The 22620-nt window shown below is 51.3% G+C and overlaps 8 protein-coding genes across 8 annotated transcripts; 4 read left to right on the top strand and 4 right to left on the bottom strand.

The window, feature by feature from the left end:
* Positions 1-1183: 1183 nt before the first annotated feature.
* On the top strand, positions 1184-1843 carry CMQ_176 (uncharacterized protein; the record flags this gene model as incomplete). The annotated part of the gene is made up of 1 exon (XM_014313798.1): positions 1184-1843. One exon carries the CDS (start codon positions 1184-1186, stop codon positions 1841-1843), a length of 660 nt encoding a protein of 219 aa, XP_014169273.1.
* Positions 1844-3303: 1460 nt separating this feature from the next.
* On the bottom strand, positions 3304-4187 carry CMQ_217 (nucleoside-diphosphate-sugar epimerase; the record flags this gene model as incomplete). Its single annotated transcript, XM_014313839.1, has 2 exons — positions 3304-3847; positions 3904-4187. 2 exons carry the CDS (start codon positions 4185-4187, stop codon positions 3304-3306), a joined length of 828 nt encoding a protein of 275 aa, XP_014169314.1.
* Positions 4188-5923: 1736 nt separating this feature from the next.
* Positions 5924-6865, top strand: CMQ_243 (2-dehydro-3-deoxyglucarate aldolase; the record flags this gene model as incomplete). Its single annotated transcript, XM_014313865.1, has 2 exons — positions 5924-6085; positions 6167-6865. The coding sequence occupies 2 exons, from the start codon at positions 5924-5926 to the stop codon at positions 6863-6865; spliced, it is 861 nt and encodes a 286-aa protein (XP_014169340.1).
* A 169-nt stretch (positions 6866-7034) lies between these two features.
* CMQ_152 (major facilitator superfamily transporter) lies at positions 7035-8652 on the bottom strand (the record flags this gene model as incomplete). The annotated part of the gene is made up of 3 exons (XM_014313774.1): positions 7035-7393; positions 7459-7705; positions 7759-8652. 3 exons carry the CDS (start codon positions 8650-8652, stop codon positions 7035-7037), a joined length of 1500 nt encoding a protein of 499 aa, XP_014169249.1.
* Positions 8653-9127: 475 nt separating this feature from the next.
* Positions 9128-10408, top strand: CMQ_346 (xylitol dehydrogenase; the record flags this gene model as incomplete). Its single annotated transcript, XM_014313719.1, has 4 exons — positions 9128-9423; positions 9494-9724; positions 9784-10166; positions 10341-10408. The coding sequence occupies 4 exons, from the start codon at positions 9128-9130 to the stop codon at positions 10406-10408; spliced, it is 978 nt and encodes a 325-aa protein (XP_014169194.1).
* A 1156-nt stretch (positions 10409-11564) lies between these two features.
* CMQ_72 (c6 zinc finger domain containing protein) lies at positions 11565-13339 on the bottom strand (the record flags this gene model as incomplete). The annotated part of the gene is made up of 5 exons (XM_014314011.1): positions 11565-11596; positions 11783-11852; positions 11911-12559; positions 12637-13062; positions 13284-13339. 5 exons carry the CDS (start codon positions 13337-13339, stop codon positions 11565-11567), a joined length of 1233 nt encoding a protein of 410 aa, XP_014169486.1.
* A 1000-nt stretch (positions 13340-14339) lies between these two features.
* CMQ_321 (cytochrome p450 monooxygenase) lies at positions 14340-16440 on the bottom strand (the record flags this gene model as incomplete). Its single annotated transcript, XM_014313694.1, has 9 exons — positions 14340-14431; positions 14493-14599; positions 14669-14918; positions 15045-15210; positions 15268-15411; positions 15478-15593; positions 15661-15998; positions 16047-16179; positions 16233-16440. 9 exons carry the CDS (start codon positions 16438-16440, stop codon positions 14340-14342), a joined length of 1554 nt encoding a protein of 517 aa, XP_014169169.1.
* A 3994-nt stretch (positions 16441-20434) lies between these two features.
* CMQ_71 (uncharacterized protein) lies at positions 20435-21919 on the top strand (the record flags this gene model as incomplete). Its single annotated transcript, XM_014314010.1, has 4 exons — positions 20435-20755; positions 20820-20925; positions 20987-21319; positions 21378-21919. The coding sequence occupies 4 exons, from the start codon at positions 20435-20437 to the stop codon at positions 21917-21919; spliced, it is 1302 nt and encodes a 433-aa protein (XP_014169485.1).
* Between the last annotated feature and the right edge of the window lie 701 nt (positions 21920-22620).

Here is a 22620-nt window from a genome sequence, read left to right as displayed (position 1 = left end):
GAGAGTTGTGCACCGGTTGGGTCCCCATATATTTCGTCGTATTTTCGCGAACCTACGAGCGTGAGATTTAGCAGGACTATGGGTTCGGTTTACTATGTATGGAGTACCGTAGGTCACGCTAAACAAAATATTGGCTGCTGAGCGGGCCTTTCGGAATATTTTTAAGGCTGAGGTGGGGCTGTATTATCGTTAATCCGCGGTTTCCTATTGCCTTTTGAGGACGAGTCGGCGAACCAACCTCCGTATCCGGACCTACTTGTCGCTCGTTTAATTCTATTTTGCACTGGTTCAATAAGCAATGCCTCTTGATTGTCGTAATCTCCTATTCGTGTGGTGTAAAGGCAAGAAGCACAAGTAACATAGAGTACTGTCATATGGTGCAGCGCTGTTCTGACCGTCTTTCGAGGTAGATCTCTAACTCGACTTATGTTACCTTAACCGGATCACCTTTCTCCCTACCCCTGTCTCCACATTTAACCTTAACAGGGCCTTTGGTGTCTGGCCCAAACACGTACTAATCTTTCATTGGTTGCTTTCACTGTAAGGCATGGGCTACATGAAGTACCGAGTGGAGGACTATATTTACGAAGAGATCTCTTTATTCAGGACCTTTCCTGTTGCACGTCAGCTAGCTACAATGAATAGAACTCGCGGTATACTAGTTGTCGTCAGACTTTCGAGGTGACATTACGACGTACATGGTTGTGTCTATGTGCGTTTAGTAAAAGCCACGGCATTGTCAAAATCCACCTCCTATCAAATATATTCGTTGCCAGTTTAATGGACGCAATATGTGGATAAAGAGGCATCTTACAGCTTTCGATGTCATCACCGCCACCGGACACGAAAACAAGCGGATCCACAGAGCTCCGTTTTGCGCAATGGCCTCTATAAAACTTGTATGTGTGGGATAACACACTTCATCAACACTCCACTGTCCCGCTTTCGCTACGTCACAAGAGGCCCAGTAGAGCCTAAGTGCCGAACATCGGTCAGGATTGAGAAGTGTCCTCTAGGACTGATTTACAAAAGAAACAAAGTATAAAGCCGAGTCTTCCTCTGCCCGAAGCATACCTTATTTCAAGTTCAAACTCATCCCTACCACTTTTTGCTGCCCTCGATTTTCCAACGCCCTTAATTCTATACAAACCCCAACCTAGACTACGTGTTCGGATCTAACAAAATGTCTGATAACGACCACCTTAGCTACGATCGGACCACCGACACTCTTGTCCGGCAGACGCGCAGCTTTCTATACAATGACGTCGGCGACCAGTCACTGTACAAGATCGTCGATATTCACTTTCTTGGCTTTGAGTGGATTCCACTCGCGTCCTGGGAAAACGATTCGCAACAGACAAATTCGTACGAGCAGACCTACACAAGTCAGTTCAGGATCAGGACCGGCCAAGACGTAAACAACACGTGGGACTTTGGCAGTACCTTTAAGAACCTTACCCTCAACGTTGGCAGCTCCACCCGTACCATTACCGAGCAGGAGCTCACGGCCACAAAGAGCTACACCGCCACGACCAAGGTCGAACCCAGATCTTCTGTTCACTTGTACCAGAAGAGGTACTACTTCAAGACGTTTGTGTGGTTTAAGCTCGATGCTTGGAATCAGCTTTGGACTGTGGGCAACTGGCAAGCCCCCGGCATCGCCCAGAAAATCGGAGAAGTTGAGGTCGACGCCAATGAATATCTCACCAAGCCATTCGCCCTGTCCGGCTCAGGCTCACTCCCTGTTGCAGGAGGGTCCGACGTTTGGGCCCAGGACAACATCAAGCAGTTTGAGCTTTGTCCGAGAAAGTGCCAGGACTATCTCCACGACCGGGGGGTTTAAGTAGACGAATGACTGACAGTGGCGAATAATCCGGCGTACGGGAAAAATCATCTGGACTCCAGGCATCAACGTGAACGAACGCGACAACATGCGACCAACAAAAAGGAATCTCGCCAGAACAGAAACCTACATGCTTCACGACCTAGAATGTCCATCTTCTTGTAGCAGCTCTTAATACAACGCAAGACTCTTAAATCATTCCTAATGTCCTGATAATCTATGTGAAACTGAGAACGTACATTAGAGAATCGTAGAAATCGCACTTTCACACAAGACATGGTCAAGTAGCAGTCAAGTGGCTGTCTTGAACAAGATGCCACGTCAAAGGTGGAATGGTCTGGTTCTCAGGGGCCACAATTAAATGATCTTCGTAGTGGGGAATGTGATATTCAGTTGCATCTACTCCGTACCCCGTACATTTATTTATGCGTGACTCGATAGTGTTAATCACGCATATACTGTGTAAAGGCAGGACGAGCAAAAAGTACAGAGTTCTGGCATCGCCGGCCAGATATCGACGGACTTCAATTGCCGGAGGTAGCCAGAAGGAAGCGATCTGGGTTAGGTGTCTAGAGGTCATCGGTCTATTGGCGTACGACGCCGCAATTCTGACAGGTGTGCGTAGTGTGAAAGTCCGGGAAACTGACCTGGCTCTCAGGCTTGTACCAGACTTGACCGAGAATACCAGTACTAACGTTGCACGTGAGGACCTGGTGCAGAACGTCGGCGCAGCGCCCGGTTGAGGTCAGCACGTCTCAATCCGAATGTATGCAGATGAACAATATAGGATAGCACATACTCACGTGCAGATGGATGATGCCGTTGTTGTTGGCGTGCAAGCTAAGCGCTTTGTAGCAGGATAGTTGTAGCAAAGTGACTTGCGGACATGGTTCTGGCCCGTCAGCAAAGAGGAAGATGAGCAAGAGGGAAATTGACGAACCGGCTTTCACGCTTTTTCATTCGGTCGTCCTGCTGGTCTCGCTGCCGATACCCCCAAGAAGAAGTTGCACTCTATTCTTCTGCAACTTCCAATATTGTTCCCGCATCAAAGTCTCCTTCTTACGGCTACAGCCGTCAGCTGGGATACCCGTCCCAGCCGTCGGGTCAACCAAGACACCAAAGCCAAGACCAATACAGTCTGGACGCTCTAACTGCACATGGCCTCACAAGCCAAAATTTAGACATGTTTGAGCTGTCGTCACCTTTGTCGCGACAATGGCGCCATCAATATCTGGCATCGAAACATTATATCTTAGTATGTTCCAAACGGTACCAAAGCTTCAAGCTACTGTCTTGCTACTGCCTAGCAACTTCGAACAAATAGAATTTGATCCGAGAAAAGCTAAAATTACAGCGACGAACAGTAACTGACAGCTCCAGGAGAGCGGGGATCTAGCGAGGCCTCTCTCACCCAACTAAGACAGGGCGAAAATTGAATGGAGAAATCAGAGACAGCGACCTCATTTCTTGTCCAGCCCTGCAAGTCGACGGAAGGCGACGTTGCTAAGGATTGGCGACTGGCCGCCGACAAGCTCGATGCCATGTCCAGTGAGGCGGCCGTCGAAGCGGCCGAGGGCGATGTCGGCAAGGAATTGGCCCAACGGACGCGTAGGGCTGATCATGGGGGGATATGCGAAGCGCAGTGGCGGTAGAAGGACATTACGCATAAGATTGAGGCTCAGAGATACAGGCGGAATGTAAGGAAGTATGGCGTCATGGTGGGTGGGGTCTACGCCTGCTGGACGGACGGAGATGGCGGCAAGGGGCGACTCGGAGTCAGACTTGGGTTCGGCAGCGAGGGCGGCCAGAGCCAGCTCGGTCTCACCCTTGACGCGACCAAAGCGAGTGGTCGTGATTCCGGGTGAAGTGGTTGCGCCCTCGCCAGAGACGTAGACGAAGCGGAAGGACGAAGCGGGCGAGGTAGCGACGCCCTCAGGTGGTGGAAGCTTTTTGAAGGCACGAGCTGCCGCCAGGGGATAGTCGTGGGTGATCTTGTAGTATTCACTGCGTGTATTCGTGAGCCATGAACGGACGAAGTGAGGACCATCAACAATACTTACTCCTTGTCTACCTGAGTCTGGCTGATGCCCAGCGCCCACACAACTCCGGCAGCGCCACTTAGCTGCTCCAGCAGACTATCATCGTAGACAGAAAAGTCTTGGTGAAGAATGACGCGCACTCGATCAGGCGTGATGACCGGGTCTCCAGCCTTTGTCCGAGTCTCGACCATGGGCACCGGACGACGCGAGAGAATGGAGATGCGCGTAACATCGGGCATGGCTAGCACAGCATCGAGCACGCCCGAGCCAACGAGACCCGTTGCTCCAGTTAGAATAAGATGCATGCTGGATATTGTAATGGGATAGGACGAGACGAAGATCTGAAGAGCCGGATACTAAGCGCGAAGTTTCGAGGAGTCCAACGTTGGTCGTCAAGCGCAAATAAAACAGCTGCAAGAACCAGAGATTGCAGAGCTAGCCTGTATCTGTGGATATAAGATGTCGCCGCTTGGGCTTGATATACGTCGTTTGCTCCAGGCACCGCCATCGTACGTCGTCCGAGCTCTGGCGTCAGCAATTTCTGGCACCGGCAGCGGGGCTTTTAACTCCGGCGACCTAAGAGCGCAAAAGCCGGCGCAGTATTAGATTATGTCATCGAAATGAACCCGCCAAAACTGCCAGCTCCGCAAAGCTAAAATCTGCTTTAATTTTGTACCTTGCATTATCGGCTTTGCAATTGTGTCGAAAACAACCTCCGCTATGGAGTAAAAGCGAAGCATACACCGCATCGTGCTGTCGTTACCTCTAGATTCATCCTCCCAAACCAAACGGGACGCTCGTTATTCGAGTTCCTGTTCTACGATAGTCGTTTGCACCGCTCTTCGCTCCGACTTCTTGCACTGCGTTCTCTCCTGCACATACTTGTTTTCGGGTCGACGGCTGTTGGTTAGCCTCTGACCAGCATGACAGTTCATCTGCTCCCCAACATCTGGAGAAAGCGGCAGGCTCAGGTCGTAATCAGGCAATCCGTGATCACTATAAACGTCCAAATGTCTCTTGCCATTTATGCTGTTAAAAACGATCCCGCCCTCCTTTGCTGGACAAGCATACCCGCGCGATGGCCGTATCTCTTTCCGGGGTAACCATGACCGGGTCGTACTCTTTAAAAGAGCTTATTTCGACGCAGACCCATCACGGGTAATAGAACACATAACACGAAGAAAATAATCCACTCGAACTAACCACAGGACGACATGAGGAGATGATTTGATAACTTTATATAGTTATACTGTACCCGAGAAAGACAGTAGACAACGGCGGGGCACTATTACAGAGCTGGGTCCGAAAACGATCCCGGATACAAGCGACAAGTGCTACTAACTGAGTCTTCATCTCGTTACCGTCCGTCAACTCGCTGCCAGCCAAGCGAGAAACTGTACTAATGCCCCGTCACCTAGAGACTCACTTGCTCCATATATATGCCACAGCTGCTATTACTTTCTTAATCTCCGAATGAAGTTCATTAATCACGGCAGGTGGACATAAAGGTAAGGGTCTCGTCTCATATCCAAATGCACCCGGCGCCCGCCTAAATGGAATATTAGTCAGCAAAACATTTTCAGCCTTGCTCTATTAATACAGCAACACTTCTGGAGTTCTATTTTACAAGCTACACCAGCAATTGAAGCACAAAAAAAAATCTGACAAGAGTGGGACTCGAACCCACGCGTGTTTCCACACTAGCAAATTCTAGGAATTTATATTCAGGGACCTGAAGCTAGCGCCTTAACCGCTCGGCCATCTTGCCTTTCCGTGGTTGGTATAGAAGCAAGTCCATTGTGTCAGGGATCCATTATTCTAGGTTGAAAGTGGCAAGATGGTCTCGGAGTCGGGACAGGTCCGTGATGTCCTTATCGCGAGCTGGGCTAGCGGCCCGACCATCCGAAGCCGGTTAGTGACGCATATTAGCCAGTACCAGGACTTTCCAGTGCTGCTGGTTAATTTTGGATTCTCCGTTCTCCTGTCTGATTTCTCTAAGTGGTATTTGTGACAATCTTCTAACGCCGAAACCTACGTCGCCATGTCAAACCAGATCGCATCCCCCGTTGTCGACGCGACGGGAAAGACTAAATTACGTGCTGCGCTTGAACGAGCGAAGAGACGTGAAGGTCCCTGTGTTGGACAACGGCTTGAGCTGCCTGGATACACGTTGGCCAAGACTCTGGCCACCTTGGGCGAAGACGTGGGTTCCTCTAGCGGATTGCTGTCCGGTGGATGCTTGTCATCTAATACCTCCAATCTAATGCCTCCATTGTGAAGATAGTGGGTTCTCATCGATGCCGAGCATGGTAACATTGACGATAGTGGCATGTACCTCCAGGTTGCAGCCGTGTCTACGTCAGGTGTATCGCCGATTGTCAGAGTACCCGCGTCAGAGGCGTGGATGCTAAAACGGGCATTGGATTGTGGAGCGCATGCGATTATGGTTCCTATGTGCGAGACAGCGGAGCAAGCACAAGCCATTGTGCATGCTTGCAAGTATCCCTCGTCCAAGTGGCCACAAGGCGTCCGCGGTACAGGAGCCATGCACGCCCATACCGCCTTTAACCAGACTGGCCGGGATTACCTGTTAACTGCAAACGACAATGTCATGATCTGTGTACAGATCGAGAGCAGGCGCGAAGTCGAGAATGTCGAAGAGATTGCTGCTGTCAACGGCATTGACATGCTCTTCATCGGTCCCAACGATCTAGCCTCATCCCTGGGATACGTTGCGTTTGACCATGCGACAACGCCCGAGGTTCAGGAAGCATCGGCGCGGATCTTGAAAGCTGGCTTGGCGGCTGGCAAATATGTCGGGCATTTTGCCTTGAGCGCCGAGGCGGCTGCAGCCAAGTACAGGGAGGGTTTCCACTTTGTCAACTGCGGGGCAGACATTGTGGCCATAACCAGCTGGACGAGCAATGAAACGGCCAAGTTGAAGGCCTTGCTCGCAACAAAGGATGTCAATGGGACTAAGTAAAGTAGCCAACTTTGTTCATAATGATTGAACGGCCAACCAGCTTCTGCCCGATTACTTATTTCAAATCTGAAGCATGTTTTTCAGTGCAAGTCTACAATACAGGGATAAGGCTTTTTTTTCGAAGTCGTTTTTAGCTACATGCTTTGTTATTAGGAACATGGCTCCAGGCCTAATACAGGTACCGAAAGCTCTTGTCCATGCGGACAACTGTGGAGACTGCTTTTTCCCTGTCGTCGCCAGAAGCAGTCATGGCCATGTTTTCAGCACGGTCGAGCTTCTTATTTTGTGCGATGAGGTAGAAGCGCAGGAACAAGGCGCACACACAGCCAAAGCCGAGGATGGCAATCATGGCGCCAAAGGACTTGACGTACAGCGGCCCGTACTTGGCCGGCCATATATACGAGCCCGGGATGGAGCCAATGTTTCCCATAGCATTGACCATGGCGATGGCGGCGGCCTTCTTGGCACGCGGGTAGGGAATGGTGTTGGAGATCCATGCCAGCATAATGAAGCCGGACGCGAAGCCAGCTGCGACATCAGGGTCAGCTTATATAGCAGGTGTAGGGATGAACGTCGGAGAGAAAGATGCTTACTGGTCATCAAGAACATGGAAAAATACCGGGGAGCCACGGTAGTGGTGGTGGCCGAGATAATGTAGCCGACGATGCAGGCTAGGGCTGGTCCGAAGTAGTGCAGGAAGCGCTCGCCGGAGCGGTCAGCGTGCCAGGCATTGGGCAGCGAGACGAGCATGGCCCAGATCCACGGCGGCGCTGTCAGGAGCAGCGTGTCAGTGGTGTTGTAGCCGAGAGCCTGAGTGATAGTAGGGAAGAAGAAGGCGAACTGCTAGGTTAGGAGCTAGGCTGGAATGCGTGGGAAGGATGGATGGGACGAACACTCAAGCCCATGATGGTGGCGTGGTACGTGATTCCGAGAAGCCAGACCTTGGGGTCCTTGACGGCGAGCAGAAGGCCCTGGAAGCCGGTGACATCGTCGTCCATATTTCCGTCGAGCGTGAGGCCGGAATCGAGGGCGAGCCGGCCACTGGCCATATGCTTCTCCTCGGCCGAAAGCCAGCGGGTGCTATTGGGGTAGTCGGGCAGGACGAATACGGCCATGGCGGCAAGGGCCACCGTCAGGGAGCCCCTCTTATTGAGGAAGAGCCAGCGCCAGGCACGCAGGCCGCGGTCGCCGTCCATGTCGGTGAGGATGCCGGTGGCGATGAGACCACCAAACGCCTGGGCAGCCAGGTTGCCGGCGTTGAGGACAGTGACGCGAAGCTGCATCTCCTGGCGCGTGTACCAGCGCGATAAGAAGTAGAGGCTGCCGGGGAAAAAGCTGGCTTCGACGCAGCCGAGGAAGAAACGACAGAGGATGGCACCAGTGGCGCTGTGAACGGCGGCGGTGGCGGCGGAGATGACACCCCAGACGGCGACACAGGCGCAGAGATACGTCGATGGCCGCGTGATGGCGTTGAGGACCAAGTTAGAAGGCACCTGCATGACAACGTAGCCGACCAGCAGGATCGAGATACAAGTCTGGTACTGCACATCGCTGAGGTGCAGGTCCGCCTCGAGGCCGCGAAGCCGAGCGTTCGCAAAGTTGTTGCGGTCAATAAAATTGAGCACAAAGAGCACGATCATGACTGGGAAGATATGCAGGTCGATCTTCCGCACCAACGCCTTTTCCGCGGCCACATCCCAGCTCGACATCACAGTCGGTCCCTGGTCGCTCACCGTGGCCATGACAATTGGCATTTCGGCAGTCCAGAGCTCCTTCTTGGTCTCCATGGCTGGCCTGGGCGAGGAAGAGCAAAAAAATGGAGCTTTTACAGATTTAGCAGCATAGACAAGTTGTTTGCTACCCGAGGGCTGCTGATAGCAGCAAAGTATGGAGGGCCTTCCTCCTTCGTGCTTTATACCCCCTCGTCATCCGTATGTTCCCTGCCCCCCCCCCCTTTCTGTTTGCGACCCACGGTTGTATCCGGTATGCTACATCAAGTTCTACAGACCAACATGTATGTTTTGAGCCGTCCAATGAGATGCAAGTTGTTCTCGGACCGGGATCCGACCCGAAGATAAGTGCAGACTCCGCGCCTGATAGAAAATGCACACTAGCCGGCTTCGGCATCCGGATTATGACACGTTATTATTGACGGCCGGTCAAGGGGATGCACACTTAAAGCATGAGCTGTCTGCTTTTCGGCCGACTGCATTGGCGACTCTGCACGAACCAAAAGTACAGTGTGGACAAGCTAGACAAGCTATGCCGGCCGACGCTACTTTCCCAATCTCTAAACGGGCCGTTGTCTGGGTCGGGGCACGAAAGTTGGAAATTCAGCAGAAGCCCGTCAGAATTCCCGGCGACGATGAACTGTTGGTCAAAATAATGGCCACGGGCATCTGTGGCTCTGACTGTCACAATTGGGAGAGCGACAAGGTGTCTCGTCAACTGATTTTGGGTCATGAATCTTCGGGTGTCATCGAGAGGATTGGCAAGAGTGTCCAGGATCGAAAGGTGGGCGATAGGGTGGCTGTGGAGCCAGGCTTTCCCTGTTTACAGTACGTGTTGTGGAGTTATGAGGAAGCGGACGTTCCGTCTCATTGCCCTAAGCACTAACTTCACCAAAAGGTGCGAATTCTGCCTTCGAGGGTCATTCAACATCTGCGCCGAATTGAAATACTGCGGTCTTGATCCTACGGACGGAACGTTGTGCCAGTATTTCGTTTGCCTGGCGTCCATGACGGTCCCAATACCGGAAAATGTCTCCTGGCAAGAAGCCGGCGGGATTCAGCCTCTCGCTGTCGCCGTGCAGCTGGCACGTAGAGCTGGTCTGAAGACTGGTCAGACTATGGCTATATTGTAAGATATGATGTCGTCTTAAGCTATTGCTATCGTCCACTGACGGCTGTGGCACGTAGCGGTTGCGGACCTCTCGGTCTGCTCGTCCTCGCTGTTGCTCGAGCATATGGGGTCCAAAAGATTGTCATGTTCAATATCGAGGAGACCCGTGCCAAGTTTGCCGAGTCGTACGGTGCCGACAAGGGGATTGTGGTGTCGAGGAACACAAACCCGGACAAGGATCCTCTGGCGTTTGCGCAGGAGTATGCCAGCCGGATCATTCTCGAACAAGGAATCGGACACGGCTGCGATGTTGTTGTGGAGGCGAGTGGGGCAGCTGTCTGCGTGCTTATGGGCATCTGTATGCTCAAGGCTGGAGGCACTTTGATTCAGGCCGGACTCGGAAAGCCATTGGTTTCTGTACCATTGTTTACCGTGACGGCCAAAGAACTCAGCATCAAAGGTATGTGAATGCCCTGCTGAAGCAGATGCCTAGATCTGTCGTTTCCCCTCTGCTTACTCTTTCCAGGGACCGTAAGATATACAGCGGGCTGTTTTGCAGAGGCCATTGGACTCTTGACAGACAAGACAGTTGACCTGAAGCCTCTGATCACATGCACATATCCCTTGACTAAAGCCTCTGAAGCTTTTGAGGCACAGCATGCACGATCGAATATTAAGATCATTATACTGAACCAGGATTAATGACGCGTAGGAATACACAAGTGGTACAATATAACAACAGAGGAGGGATGACTGCATGGATTAGCTTACTTCACTTCAAACATATCACACGCTTGGGGTTTATGCAAGTGTGAAAACCTTCTACATAGTCTCAAAGACTAAGCCCTAATTACCGCGCGGATTGTATGTACCATGTCCCAGACCATTACCGGTCATTTGACTGGCATCAAGCAGATCTGCCCACAAGACATTACGCCAAAGTGAGTCCTGAAAGTTTCCGTTTATTTGTTGTCAAACGTTGCAAACGACCGTTTCAGTCCTCCGTCCCACTCATCGCCCGCGTTGTCAGCCGTTTCGTTCCATGGTCTGTCATCGCTTTCTTGCTTCAAGCACTCTTTCAGGAGGTTCTCAATCACTGTACGGCTTCGAGAAGCTCCGAACCATCGCAGCTCCAAATCTTTCAACAAGCCAATACACTTTTTAGCGTCAGCTATCGTCTGTTCGTCTAGCGGCTGTTTCGACATTCGAAGCCTATTTGCATACAAAGTCTCGTTAGTCGTAATCAACGAATATCAGTCTGCCAAGAACGTACATAGCAACACCTGACAGCGTGAGGCAGTGGACACAAACGGCAAGATAATGCGAAGACGGAACAAGATCTCGTACAAGTTCGGCCGCATTGATACAACTTCGAGCCGCACTGAGACACTGTGCCGTAGCCTTTACCGTCCTGTCATCCACCTCAGTAATGCTTGTTCTTTTTAGATTATGTGCGACATATCTGTTTGGAAGTGCATTAGACATACGCCGTGGGTAAACCTGAAACAGCTGCGGAAAACAGACCTGTAAAGACTGAGAAGCGACCCTGCATGCATTATGAATATAATGACACACATTACGAGCCCCGAATCCCCAGGACGCTGTTCAAATGCATTGGCTGAAAACCGAACAGAGTCCGAGAGTGTTACCAGCCAGTCATTCAAAGACTGGTCGAGCGACGATACCCGGGACAGATATCTCTTGGTCTTCCTTGGATCAAGAGACAATAGTTGCCTAAGGCGCATGGGAGAGCCAAGCTTCTGAACCCGCACAGATATGCGACAGAGGCGGGCAAAAGCAAGAAAGCCAGTCAAGGCTGATTCTTCTTGGTCCTGCATTGGAACGGCCACATCGGACGCTAGATGGTATCGTCGCTCGAGATGCTCATTGCTGATGTCGAGAGGCAGCTCACAGCAACAATCCTTCTCGTCGACAGCCATGGGCCGACCGAGACAAAGCGATACTGTTCTTTTGACACAAGGACACACCTTAGAGAAATGCGGCGAACAAAAACACATGAACGTGCGAATGGGTAAGGCTCATACCGTTCAAGACAGAAAACACTCCACCACGTACGTCTTTCTATCTGGTTCTGTAGGGTCCTGGCACGCTGTGCGTCTCCAGAGTTCTCCGTATGTGGCATCGTCTGGTGGGTTTAGCAGGCGAAAGTAATACGAGTCATGCATGGATTAGGTAGAACATACAAATTGGCTGTTCACGTGAAGACCGATGTCCATAGATGACCTCACCGCAAGACCGGCAAGACTCCAGCTCTGCGTCAATGTGTTCCAGCTGGCAGTGCACATGGCAAGGAGGCCGAGGCATTGGACGCGCTCGAGTGAGGCCTGTCCTGGCGATGCGTAGTGCAGCAACAGGGACTTTTCGTAATACTCGAAGCCCGGGAAGCCGCCGTCTGGATTGGCAGGCAGGAGTCCGGAAGCGCACACAGCGAAGAATACCCTGAGAAAGTCCTTGTCCAGAGAGGGAGAGGATGCGTTCGGACCACAGCGAAGCTTCTTTCCGTAGCTACGCATGAAATGCGGCTTGAAAAGGACCGGAAAGGTGTAGTGTAGCTTGTCAAAGTAGAGGCCGACGAGAAGGTCCGAGATGTACTGTGGAGGCCGAGTCAGCTGTTCCGGCCTGGGCAGAAAGGGGAGCTCCGGCCAGATCTTGCCGCGGACGAAGAGTGGAAGCTCAACATCATCGTCTTCCGGCGAAATCTGGTCGCCATGGGCGCTGCCCGTATCCATCAGCGCGCTGGAGCCTGGAGTCTGTGACGGCTGCGCCCGACTGCTGGGTGACATACCCTTGGCCGCGTCGATGAGCATTTTGTTGGCCGAGCCACCAACAAACCTGGCACAAGCGAGGTCTGTGAGTTTCTCGGACAGCAGCTAGGAATGGGTGACACGGAACAGAGATCGAGGGCTTACCGAAAGCGGCCATAGGAGTCCTTGACGAACGCGGTAGCCTGATCTATAGCACCCTCGCCATCAGACACATCTACATCTGGATCATCATCAGACTCGGTAGAGTCAGACATATCGACATCGATATATCCCAGGGCCCCAAGGTGATCCTGAGGCTCGTCTTCGACGACTGGCTGGTATGGACTTGGATTGGTATTGTCACTGACGTCCATACCAGCCTTGTTTAAGTCTTTCTCGCCGACTCTTGAAAAGGTTCGAATAGGGGGAGTTGTCTGGGTCAAGCTTTTATTGAAATTATTGTCTGTCTGCGATGGGAGCTTGTAGTTGTCGATTGCTTCGACGGCATGCAGGATTTGTGTCGTGATAACCTCTAACCTTTGGCACGTGGCGTCCATTTGTTGACACCGAGCCTCAAGCGACAAAGCATAACTGTAAAAATTGAGAATCCAGACTGACGCAGGGCCACAAGACCGACTTACTACCGACTGACGGACGCGTGGTCTTTGACGTCCGGAAAGGCACATGTCTGACCGCGTGAGGTGCAGTTGTGGCACGGCTGCTTGCCATCACACTTCACCTGTCGATGACCGTGTTTTAGCATGAGGACCCTGCCTGGCCGGAGGCGGTCTCAGAATACGGCCGGATCTCACCTTTCGGCGCCGGCAAGGCTGACAGGCCTGCCAGACGCGGCTTTGGACGTGGCCATTTGGCCTGGGACTTGAGGGGTGCTCGCTATCAACAAACGTGTCGGGCATGTCGAAGATGCTTGCTCATGAGTTGGCGTGATGTGCGAGGTTTCCCAACGGCAATGCCGCGAATGTGTCCGAGGTGACTAGGAGGATGCAATCTCAAGGTTCCATCAACCTGATAAGGGTCTAAAGTCCGCAGTAAAATATACTAGTACAGTGGCATCAACACTAGCCCAGGTTTGGCATCTTCCCATCTACAAGAGGACGATCCTGGTTTACCGCTGTTGGAACTGATTATACCTTTTATCACACGCATATTGTCCAGCGGGTATGGCTTCTTAGCACAGGCCAATCAGCAAGCGGCCTGGAGCAGGAGATGACGCTAATCTCGGCCGCTATCAAGTTGGGAGTTTTTATGGACTCAAATACGGGGTCTCGGCCGGAAAGGAATTCGTGGTAGGAGTCCAACTTTCTTAAAGAGCTGCTAGTAGCTAACGCTGTGTATGCCGACCGGCTGCTTCTATGACAAGTTTGAAATTTCTAGTATATTCGATCTAGCCGTTGTGTTTCCTCGTTGTGTGAGACTGATCATCTGTCGCTCCTTCTTATCTTATGTAGAGCGATTGACAACCTTTGCTCGTGATGAGCTGGCCCGCAAATAAGACGGGGATATATGGATACGCATGTGTCCAAACCAAACTTTATACGAAGTACGGAGTACGGAGTACAGATAGTATAATTAAGATCTATGGAGTAGACCGACCAATTCGAGCTCGGCTTTGACAGCACGGATTTGATTTCCGTTGTTGTCCCGTGCATAACGCGTTCTATCTACTTGTATGGTGCATGCAAGCCGTCTTCTTAGTCTAAAACTCACTCCACAATATCTTGTGCTGGGCGGCACCACCGTTGAATGTGCTCTTAAATGGCTTGGATCATACGGGAAATGATACATAACTACTCCATACTCTACTTAGTACTTCGTACATCGTATGCAACCTGCCGAAGTGGGTGTTGTCAAGCCATCATGATCCCACTCTTCGGCAGCTTGACTCCACGTTCTCCACTGTCAACAGCAGCCTCTTCCCTGGCGCTCCGCAGCTGTACACCTGCGCGTTGTCCGACAGCTAACAGGCCTAGCTGCAGGAGCCCTCGGATTTCGCTACTTACGATGACCGACACGATAGCGGATGGACACCTCGACTTCAGGCTTTCGCAGTAGTTGCTGCGTCTCGTAAAAGCTCTGCCATCTTAGCAGACCGGGGGGATATACTGGCCTGGAAGGGCAGTGGTTGTCTGTAGCCTAGTTAGCACATGAAAAAACCCAGACCGGAATGAACACATACGCTTGTCCCAAGTATGGCCATTCAGGTTCAAATAGAGTGCGATCCCCATTCTTGTCAAGTGGGAACTCGATTTTCATGGTCGCCAGCATACTCGCCAGGACGATAAGCAAGCTGTTCTCAGCCAAGGCTCTCCCAATGCAGACACGACGGCCAAAGCCGAAGTTTCCTACTGGAAGTGGCTCGCCATTGCCGCCTTCGTTATTTGCAAGATATCGCTCCGGCCAGAACTTGAACGGCTCCGCATAAATTTCTTCATTATGGTGCATGGCCCAGACGTTTTAGTACACAATCGTGCCTGCAGAGATTAACATTCCGTTGTACACGTCATCTGCCACGGCGGCATGTGGAATTCCGAGAGGCGACAACGGGTTCATACGGAACGTCTCCTGCAAGACGAGGTTCATGTACGGCAAGTCGGAGATGTCTTCCCAAGTAGGCAGCCGCTCATTTCCGACCACCCGGTCGATCTCTTCCTGGGCTTTGGCCTGAACATCCGGGTTCTGCATCAAGTACAGGACAAAGAGGATAACAGTGGTAGCAGTCTTTTTAAAAAGTTAGAATAAGCTGAGACAGCGTGCGATACGGCGACGAGAATTCACCGTGTCGTTTCCCGCAATGTAAATTGCAGCAGACGATCCTCGAATATCGTCCATCGTAAACTCGTTCTCGACCCCATTAACGACGTTGTGGTTGTAAACGTGAAGGCGGTCATGAGCAAAGCACTTTTTGTGTATTTTCTCTTCCTATCAATAAGAAGTTAGTATGGAAGTCCCCAGTACCAGATTCAGGCCAGTGTAGACTGAACGTACAACTTCTTTCCTGGCCTGGGCGAAGGGAATGTTCGTGATGGCCTCAATAGCCCATCGCCGGTTGCGGGCATAGCGAAGTCGCTCCATGAATGGAAGCCAGGTAGGCAGATGGCGCGCTAAGATTGTGACCTATTGTGAGAAATTGTATTGGCGCAGAACAGTGGTGAAAGCAGGGTTACTTACTTGCTGGAAACTGGTCCACGATACTTCTTGCCGGTGCACCGGAGTGGCCGATAGCATCAGCAGCGTCGTCCGCAGTCTTGATCCACGGACTACATGGACCATCGACATCAATGCCAAAGGCAATGTTGAGCACAATGGCAACGGCAAACTGCCGAATAGATCCAGTCCAATTCTCGGCGTCGTCTAAAATATTGTGCAGACAGATAAGAGCTTCCTTCTGCTGGCTGTCCTGATGTTGACGGACTTGTGTCTTGCTGAAGGCCGGCTGAAGAACCCTGCGATGGCGCTGCATCTGCGGCCCCCAGCGGAGCCATGTCAGGGTCGGGGCCCATCCCATCCTGCAAGTCGTCAGTTCCAAACCTTGACTCTAGGGTCGTAGCTCCTACTCTTCAAACAAGATGAATTTAGGCCTGTCGCTGTAGTTCACTCCACGCTTGTCCAGAAGATCGATCGCAGACTGAAGACTGTTTGGGACAATCCATTTTGTACCGAACGTCTCAAAATAGAGGACTTCGGAGTCTACGGGCTCACTTTAGCAGAAATTCGTTCTTACTGCAACAAGCGGTGCATACCATATTCCTTTGACCATTTTGCGTACTGCTTGAACGGGGCGGTGAATGGTATTTTTCGGTAGTGCCCAAGGAGGAACTCGCCAGGGGGGCCAGGTGGAAAATTATACTTGCGCTTTCCAAATACGCGGGGATTAAGGTAGACCACAGCGAGAGCCAGTATTCCAACAAGTCCGATGACCGTGGGTGTTGGCAGCCTGAAGACGTCCATTGTAACCGGTTTGGAGTCTTATCTCTCGTATCGACGTTTTGATGTTGGCAAGCAGGCCAAAGTCTACGTGGGAGACTCGAGGTGAGGTTTCTCTATAGATTTTAGATCAGCACTGCTAGCGATTGAACTGATTAGCGATCTTCATGATTGTGAGAGAGATTTTTGATCATTAATGCATGACGCCTGATAAGAGTCCGCGGATTTCTATGCAGCGCCTCTGCCTATCTGGCCAGCACTTCTGCTTATCTGGCACTTCATTCTTAGAAGCTTCGAGGGCAACACAGTCCTTAATGCACGGTTTGTCGATGTAATTAGGGAGGCCGAGGCCGTGGAAGTGCTAAAGCAGGGATGGAAGTAGAAATGGAATTATAGCCGCAACAAAGACTTATCTGGGACAAAGCATAGTGAAAAGCAAAAACATACACCTAGTAGATAAAATTCGCATATTAGCAATAGACGTTACCTAGGTGAAATTACAAAACTACCTTGCTTCAACGCGGTTGTGCCCGGACGGGTCAAATGAACGACTGTGGGAAGGTTGTCCATAGGTACTCCGTATGAGAAGATAAACAGCACTGTACTCGCACTATATGGCGCAGGCCGCTTAACTAGGTATTCGGGCATTCAGAAACTACCAACTCCTACGATGCAGACAGCAAGTTCGTGTAAACTGGTAGGCTGCTAAACTTATAATCCAATTTTTTACTCTGCCTTTCACCCTTGATGCCGGTTCTCTCCCTGAATATAACGGCCATCAACGCCCAATTAGACGATGGACCCACTAATAAGTTGAGATTACCATTTGGGCCCGCTATTTTGCCACGGCTCTGTTCCTCCGTCTGACAGCGTCGATCTATCACGTTGTATCTTACTTCGTAAAATACTCCGTACCCCTCTTAAAATCAGAACCTCAACATACTCTGTGTTCTCTATTGACGTGACTCGGTACGTCAACTTCTCTAGGTCCCATGCCGGCCAAAACTCGCCGTGTTAGAGCAAGGCCTCGTCGAGCTCCTTTTGAAAGGAAAAAGTCGACAGCTCTTACCAACACACCGCGGCTATCAACAATTATCCATTACACATATTGTCCTCTTGCTTCACCCACGACGGACATTCGGCTCATCGAGTTGCTTCCGGGAGAGCATGGCGATGCCGTCAAAGTCAGAATCGACTGTGTCCCTCTTGTAGACCATTCAAGAGAACAGCAAAAGCAATTAGATCTGATACAACTTGCCAAAACTCTACCTCCAAATTGGCTTGTCACAAAAACCCCAGAGGAAAAGTTCTTATTTGGAAATGTGGCAACAGGAATCAATCAATGGCACCACCCCGACCCAAGCGTCGATCCTGTCCTTTACGAACCACCACGTGAGATTTGGGACTTCACGCCGAAGTATGAGGCTCTTTCCTATGTTTGGGGTTCAGATGCACGTCCACATACAATCACAATTGAGCCATCGCCTTCTGCATTTGGAGATGACGACATAGTGCAGCCGACTGATCTGGCCATATCTGATAATCTGATGGAGGCACTTCAATATCTGCGGCATACATCGTTGTCCCGTGTACTATGGGTCGACGCAGTATGCATCAACCAAGACGACAATTCCGAAAAGGTGCACCAAGTGCGGCGGATGTCTGATATCTACCGGCTGGCACATCGTGTCGTCGTCTGGCTTGGCCCTGCGAGCAAAACCAGCAACCAGGCCTTTTCGACATTGCAGTATCTCGGGGAGCAGACTGAAATCGATTCGGAAGGCAAGGTGTTTCCATCCCCAGGGGCCAAGGAGACAGGTTGGTACGATCCATCGTACAACCTTCCATACAATACCGCTACGTGGGATGCCATCCTCAGTCTTCTTGAGCGTCCCTGGTTTCAACGCGTATGGGTTGTGCAGGAGATACAACTGGCAAGCACCCAGCCAGGTGCCATCATACAGTGCGGCCACGACACGATTTCACATTATATTCTCAGACGAGCGGTCATATGCCTGAATCAGAAAGACATATCTGGCCTCCCAGAGCTTCGCCATAGGGTGACAAGGGCACAGATGGTCTTTGGAGCAAGCAAACAAGATCCACTGTGGGCCATACTCGGGGCTGCCGTGTACCGAACCTGCAAAGACCCTCGAGATAAAATATACGGCCTCTTGGGCATGTCTCCATCACGCTTCTCCTCCATGATTCACCCAGACTACGCCAGGCATGTCGACGCGGGAGAGGTATACAAAAGAGCATTTCTTGCTCACGCACACGTTACCCAGCGCCTAGAGCTCTTTTATCACTGTTTCCTAGACGGCCGAGAGATTGGTGCGACACCCTCATGGGTCCCGGACTGGTCTGTCGAGTCTCCTTGGGACAAAGCCCAGCCGTTTCAGTTTGCAGCGTCCACTTCGCGAGCATATTTTAGGTACGACAGCAGGACTCCTGAAGATCTCAGGGTGACAGGTGTGCGCTGTGCGACTGTGAACCGCGTCACGCACCCTATGCCTAAATATCTTGGGAGTAGGCTTGCCATTCGATCATCAGGCGATGGCAGCCTTCTCACTTAGCGACGGCCACCTACAAGCCTACCGGCGAGCCACTGCGAACCGTATACGGGATCACATTGATGTGCGGGGAGTTCAAGGATCGCTTCCCAGACCTGGAGATTTGTCGTCTAGACGACTGGTTGCGCCAGGACTGGTCGGGTGCTCTGTTTGGAGTGAACGCCACATCTCAGGGCGGGCGTTCTGCCCCGATGTCCTCTCATATGGATGAGTCCACACAAAGTGCCCTTCATTTCTGTGAGGACCGAATCTTCATCGAGACAGAAGAGGGATACATTGGCTTGGCACACGAAGACACAAAAATTGGTAAGTAAAAGCCTGGAAGTATACCTCGTCATGGCAGATGCTGGAGTAATAAGCAGTACGAGTTGACAGAACAACATTAGGTGATGTCATCGCCGTCTTCCTAGGTTGTCCAATTCCCGTTGTCTTGCGCCCCACAAACGATGGGCGTTTTCAAGTCGTCGGTGAATGCTTCGTACATGGCCTCAACGATGCGATCGCTTTACTTGGTCCACTACCAGTGCCGTGGAAAGTTGTTGGATCTATGGAACAGAGACGCCTGAAGTTCCGGTTTTACAACCCAGAAACAGATGAAACCACTCTGGAAGACCCAAGACTAGATCCTGTGAAGGAGTGGGAAAGAATCGGACGAGATGCCGATAGTAATGACCCTGCTGACTATGACTTCCTCAGACATAAGGCGACAAAAGAGACGATCAATTACGATCCGAGGCTAGAACCGACGGAGCTTGAACGGAGAGGAGTTCAGCTGTCTGAGTTTACTATGGTCTAAATACATTTGTGAGATAGCTAATATCCTCTTTTTGCTCTGTAAAAACTTCTAAACGAAAAGCACAAGACTGCAACAAGTTATTGCGGTCCAGAGGCTACTGAAACCCCTGAACGGTCTACATATTCTACACCGCATCCATCTCGAGTTCGAAATCAAATCAGCTGCAGGTACTTTCCGTAAACTTAAATATCATATTTCCTTATCTCTTCGTCAGGATCCGACGAGTTAGCTAACAAGGGTGTCGAAGCCCACTATCGACGCTAAGTACAATATCGAGCTCACTATTATGGGGCCTGCTTCAACATGCTTCCTATCTCTTGGTCCCTGCTTTTGGTATACGAGGACTAACGTAATCTACCGATATATTTGCAACGCAGGAACGTATTCTCCGTCTTCCGGGTTCACCGGGTCTTCCGTCAGTCGCCGGGTTTTCCGAGAATTTGGCGGACGAAATTACGGAGCGCCAGGGATGTAAAGAAGCGGTCCGCTTCTTTCGCCTCATATCGTTTATGTGTCCCGCTTGGCTAATCTTAAATTACCGGGCCCCGGCTGAAGACTTGTATCTTGATTAAAATGCCATCACAGCGCCACTTTCCTTCAACTTGTAACGGTGATCTGGTGAACGCTCTCCAACGTCCAACTTGACACCATGTTGCTAAAAGTTGTGTCCATTCTTGCGGCTGGCGCCTTTGGGGCTGCCGAGGCTTCCCTCCGGAAGCCTGTTGTCCAGACAGGCCTAGATGTGCTCATCCGTTCAAGCTACAGCGCTCTACATGGCAAGAAGGTCCTGGTTTTGACCAACCCCACAGGCATTACACCCGACCTCGATCTTGGTGTGGATGTCATGGTGGAATCTGGATCCGTCGATCTGGTCGGGGTCATGGGCCCTGAGCATGGCTTTCGCGGCACATCGCAGAATGGAAACGGAGAGGCAACATTTGTTGATGCCAAGACCGGACTCACCGTCTACGTGAGAATGCCCATCACTATGGGGAAGAGAGCCGAGCAAGCACAACTGTATCTAACCCGGACAGGACGCATACAATGTGAACACCACGGTGATCCAGTCTTACATTAAAGAGTCAGGAGCAGACACCCTTATGTTTGATATCCAAGACGTGGGCGCCCGTTTCTACACCTGTAAGGCACACTTTGGCGCATATCTGTGTACGTGCAGAATGGCTGCTGACACACGCATCAGATACCTGGGCTATGTACGACAGCATGGTTGCTGCTGCTATGAGTAACATTTCCTATGTTGTTCTGGATCGACCCAATCCTATCACCGGTCTGAATGCTTTTGGGCCCGTGCTTAACGAGAGCTTTGTGAACTCCTATGTCGGTCGCCGTGCCATCGCACAGGCACATGGCATGACGGCTGGAGAAATGGCCAAGATGTTTGTCGGCGAGGGCTGGATCAAAGAGTCGGCAGGCGGCCTGGATCTCCCATCGCTCAATGTAGTTGAGATGAAGGGCTGGAAGAGGTCGATGGACTTTGTCGACACGAAGCTTCCCTGGGTTCTCCCAAGTCCGAGTGAGTTCTAAGCTCTGCCAGTACAACGGGTCGAAGATAACTAACCCGTGTGACGCAGACATGCCGACGCTTGATACGGCCATGCTGTATCCCGGGACCTGCATGTTCGAGGGAACCAGCATCTCCGAGGGCCGAGGAACGGCTCGTCCATTTGAAATTATGGGCGCGCCGTGGACGAACGAGAGCTGGACAACGGCCATGAGGGACCTTCAAATCCCCTACACTGACTATCGCTTCCAATGTTTCACGCCCACTACATCTAAGTTCGATAGCACGATATCCTGCGGCCTGCAGACATACATGGCCGTAGAGACTGACTATGCGCATTCAACATTCGATCCTGTCTATGTCGGTGTCGGTCTTCTCTGGACTGCTCGCCACCTGTATGCCAACGGGTCAACGGAGCCGAACGAAGGCAACTACACTGCTAGCTTCCACTGGAGACAAAATGGCGACTATTATGATATCGATCTGCTCGTGGGTAGCCCCTTGATTCGGGAGGGGATTGAGACAGGGCTCCATCCTTCTCAAATTAAGGCGGCGTGGAAGGGCGAGCTTGATCTTTTTAAGAAGAGGAGGTCCAAGTACCTTCTGTACTAGAGTCTCAAAGACAGACAGTCGGACAATTTTAATAATCGGATTCCTAGCTCTGTAATCAAGTTGACGACGCAGAACATTCATGGAACGATGTTGTTGTATAACACCGAGAAATAGGAGTCTTTTTTTAGGAAGGAAGCTAGAAAAAAAAAATATGACCATTAGGCCTCCTCAGATCCTTTAACAACCCTATAGAACGTCACAGGCTACGCCCATATTCGGGCTCAACCGGCGTCGGCCGTGCTTGATCCGTTGATCCATGCTTTTCCGATCGTTTCGGAAAAGCATCACGCCGACTCGGGTGCTGTTTGGCTGTAAGGAGGAACAGCTGCGTGAACCTGCCGAGGCACCTTCGCACTACTCGGCACGGGAAAGGCGGCAATGGCGGACGACCCGTAATGTTGAGCAGGCACTGTGAAGAACCGAGGATTTGATTCGGAAGTGTGGATGGGATGTACACTCGCGAACGCAGCCAGGATTTGATCGGGCCAAGTTTGCAGAATTGTGGCAGACGTATATGGACAAAGTAGTGGAACCATTAGAAGATCTGGAAGAGCAGGCATAGGGGGGATGTTTCCGTCAAAGGCGTACGTCTTGAGAAACTTCTCGGCCGAGTTGATAAAGGCCGCCCGGCTAGCCTTGCTCGACTTTATGGACGAAAAGATGGCACCTCCGGCAGCCTAGCCGCCTACGCTGATATACAC

The sequence above is a fragment of the Grosmannia clavigera genome (assembly GCF_000143105.1).
Source record: "Grosmannia clavigera kw1407 unplaced genomic scaffold GCSC_179, whole genome shotgun sequence".
Lineage (NCBI taxonomy): Eukaryota > Fungi > Ascomycota > Sordariomycetes > Ophiostomatales > Ophiostomataceae > Leptographium > Leptographium clavigerum.
Note: the sequence above shows the minus strand (reverse complement) of the source record. Positions and strands in the feature narration are given on the sequence as shown.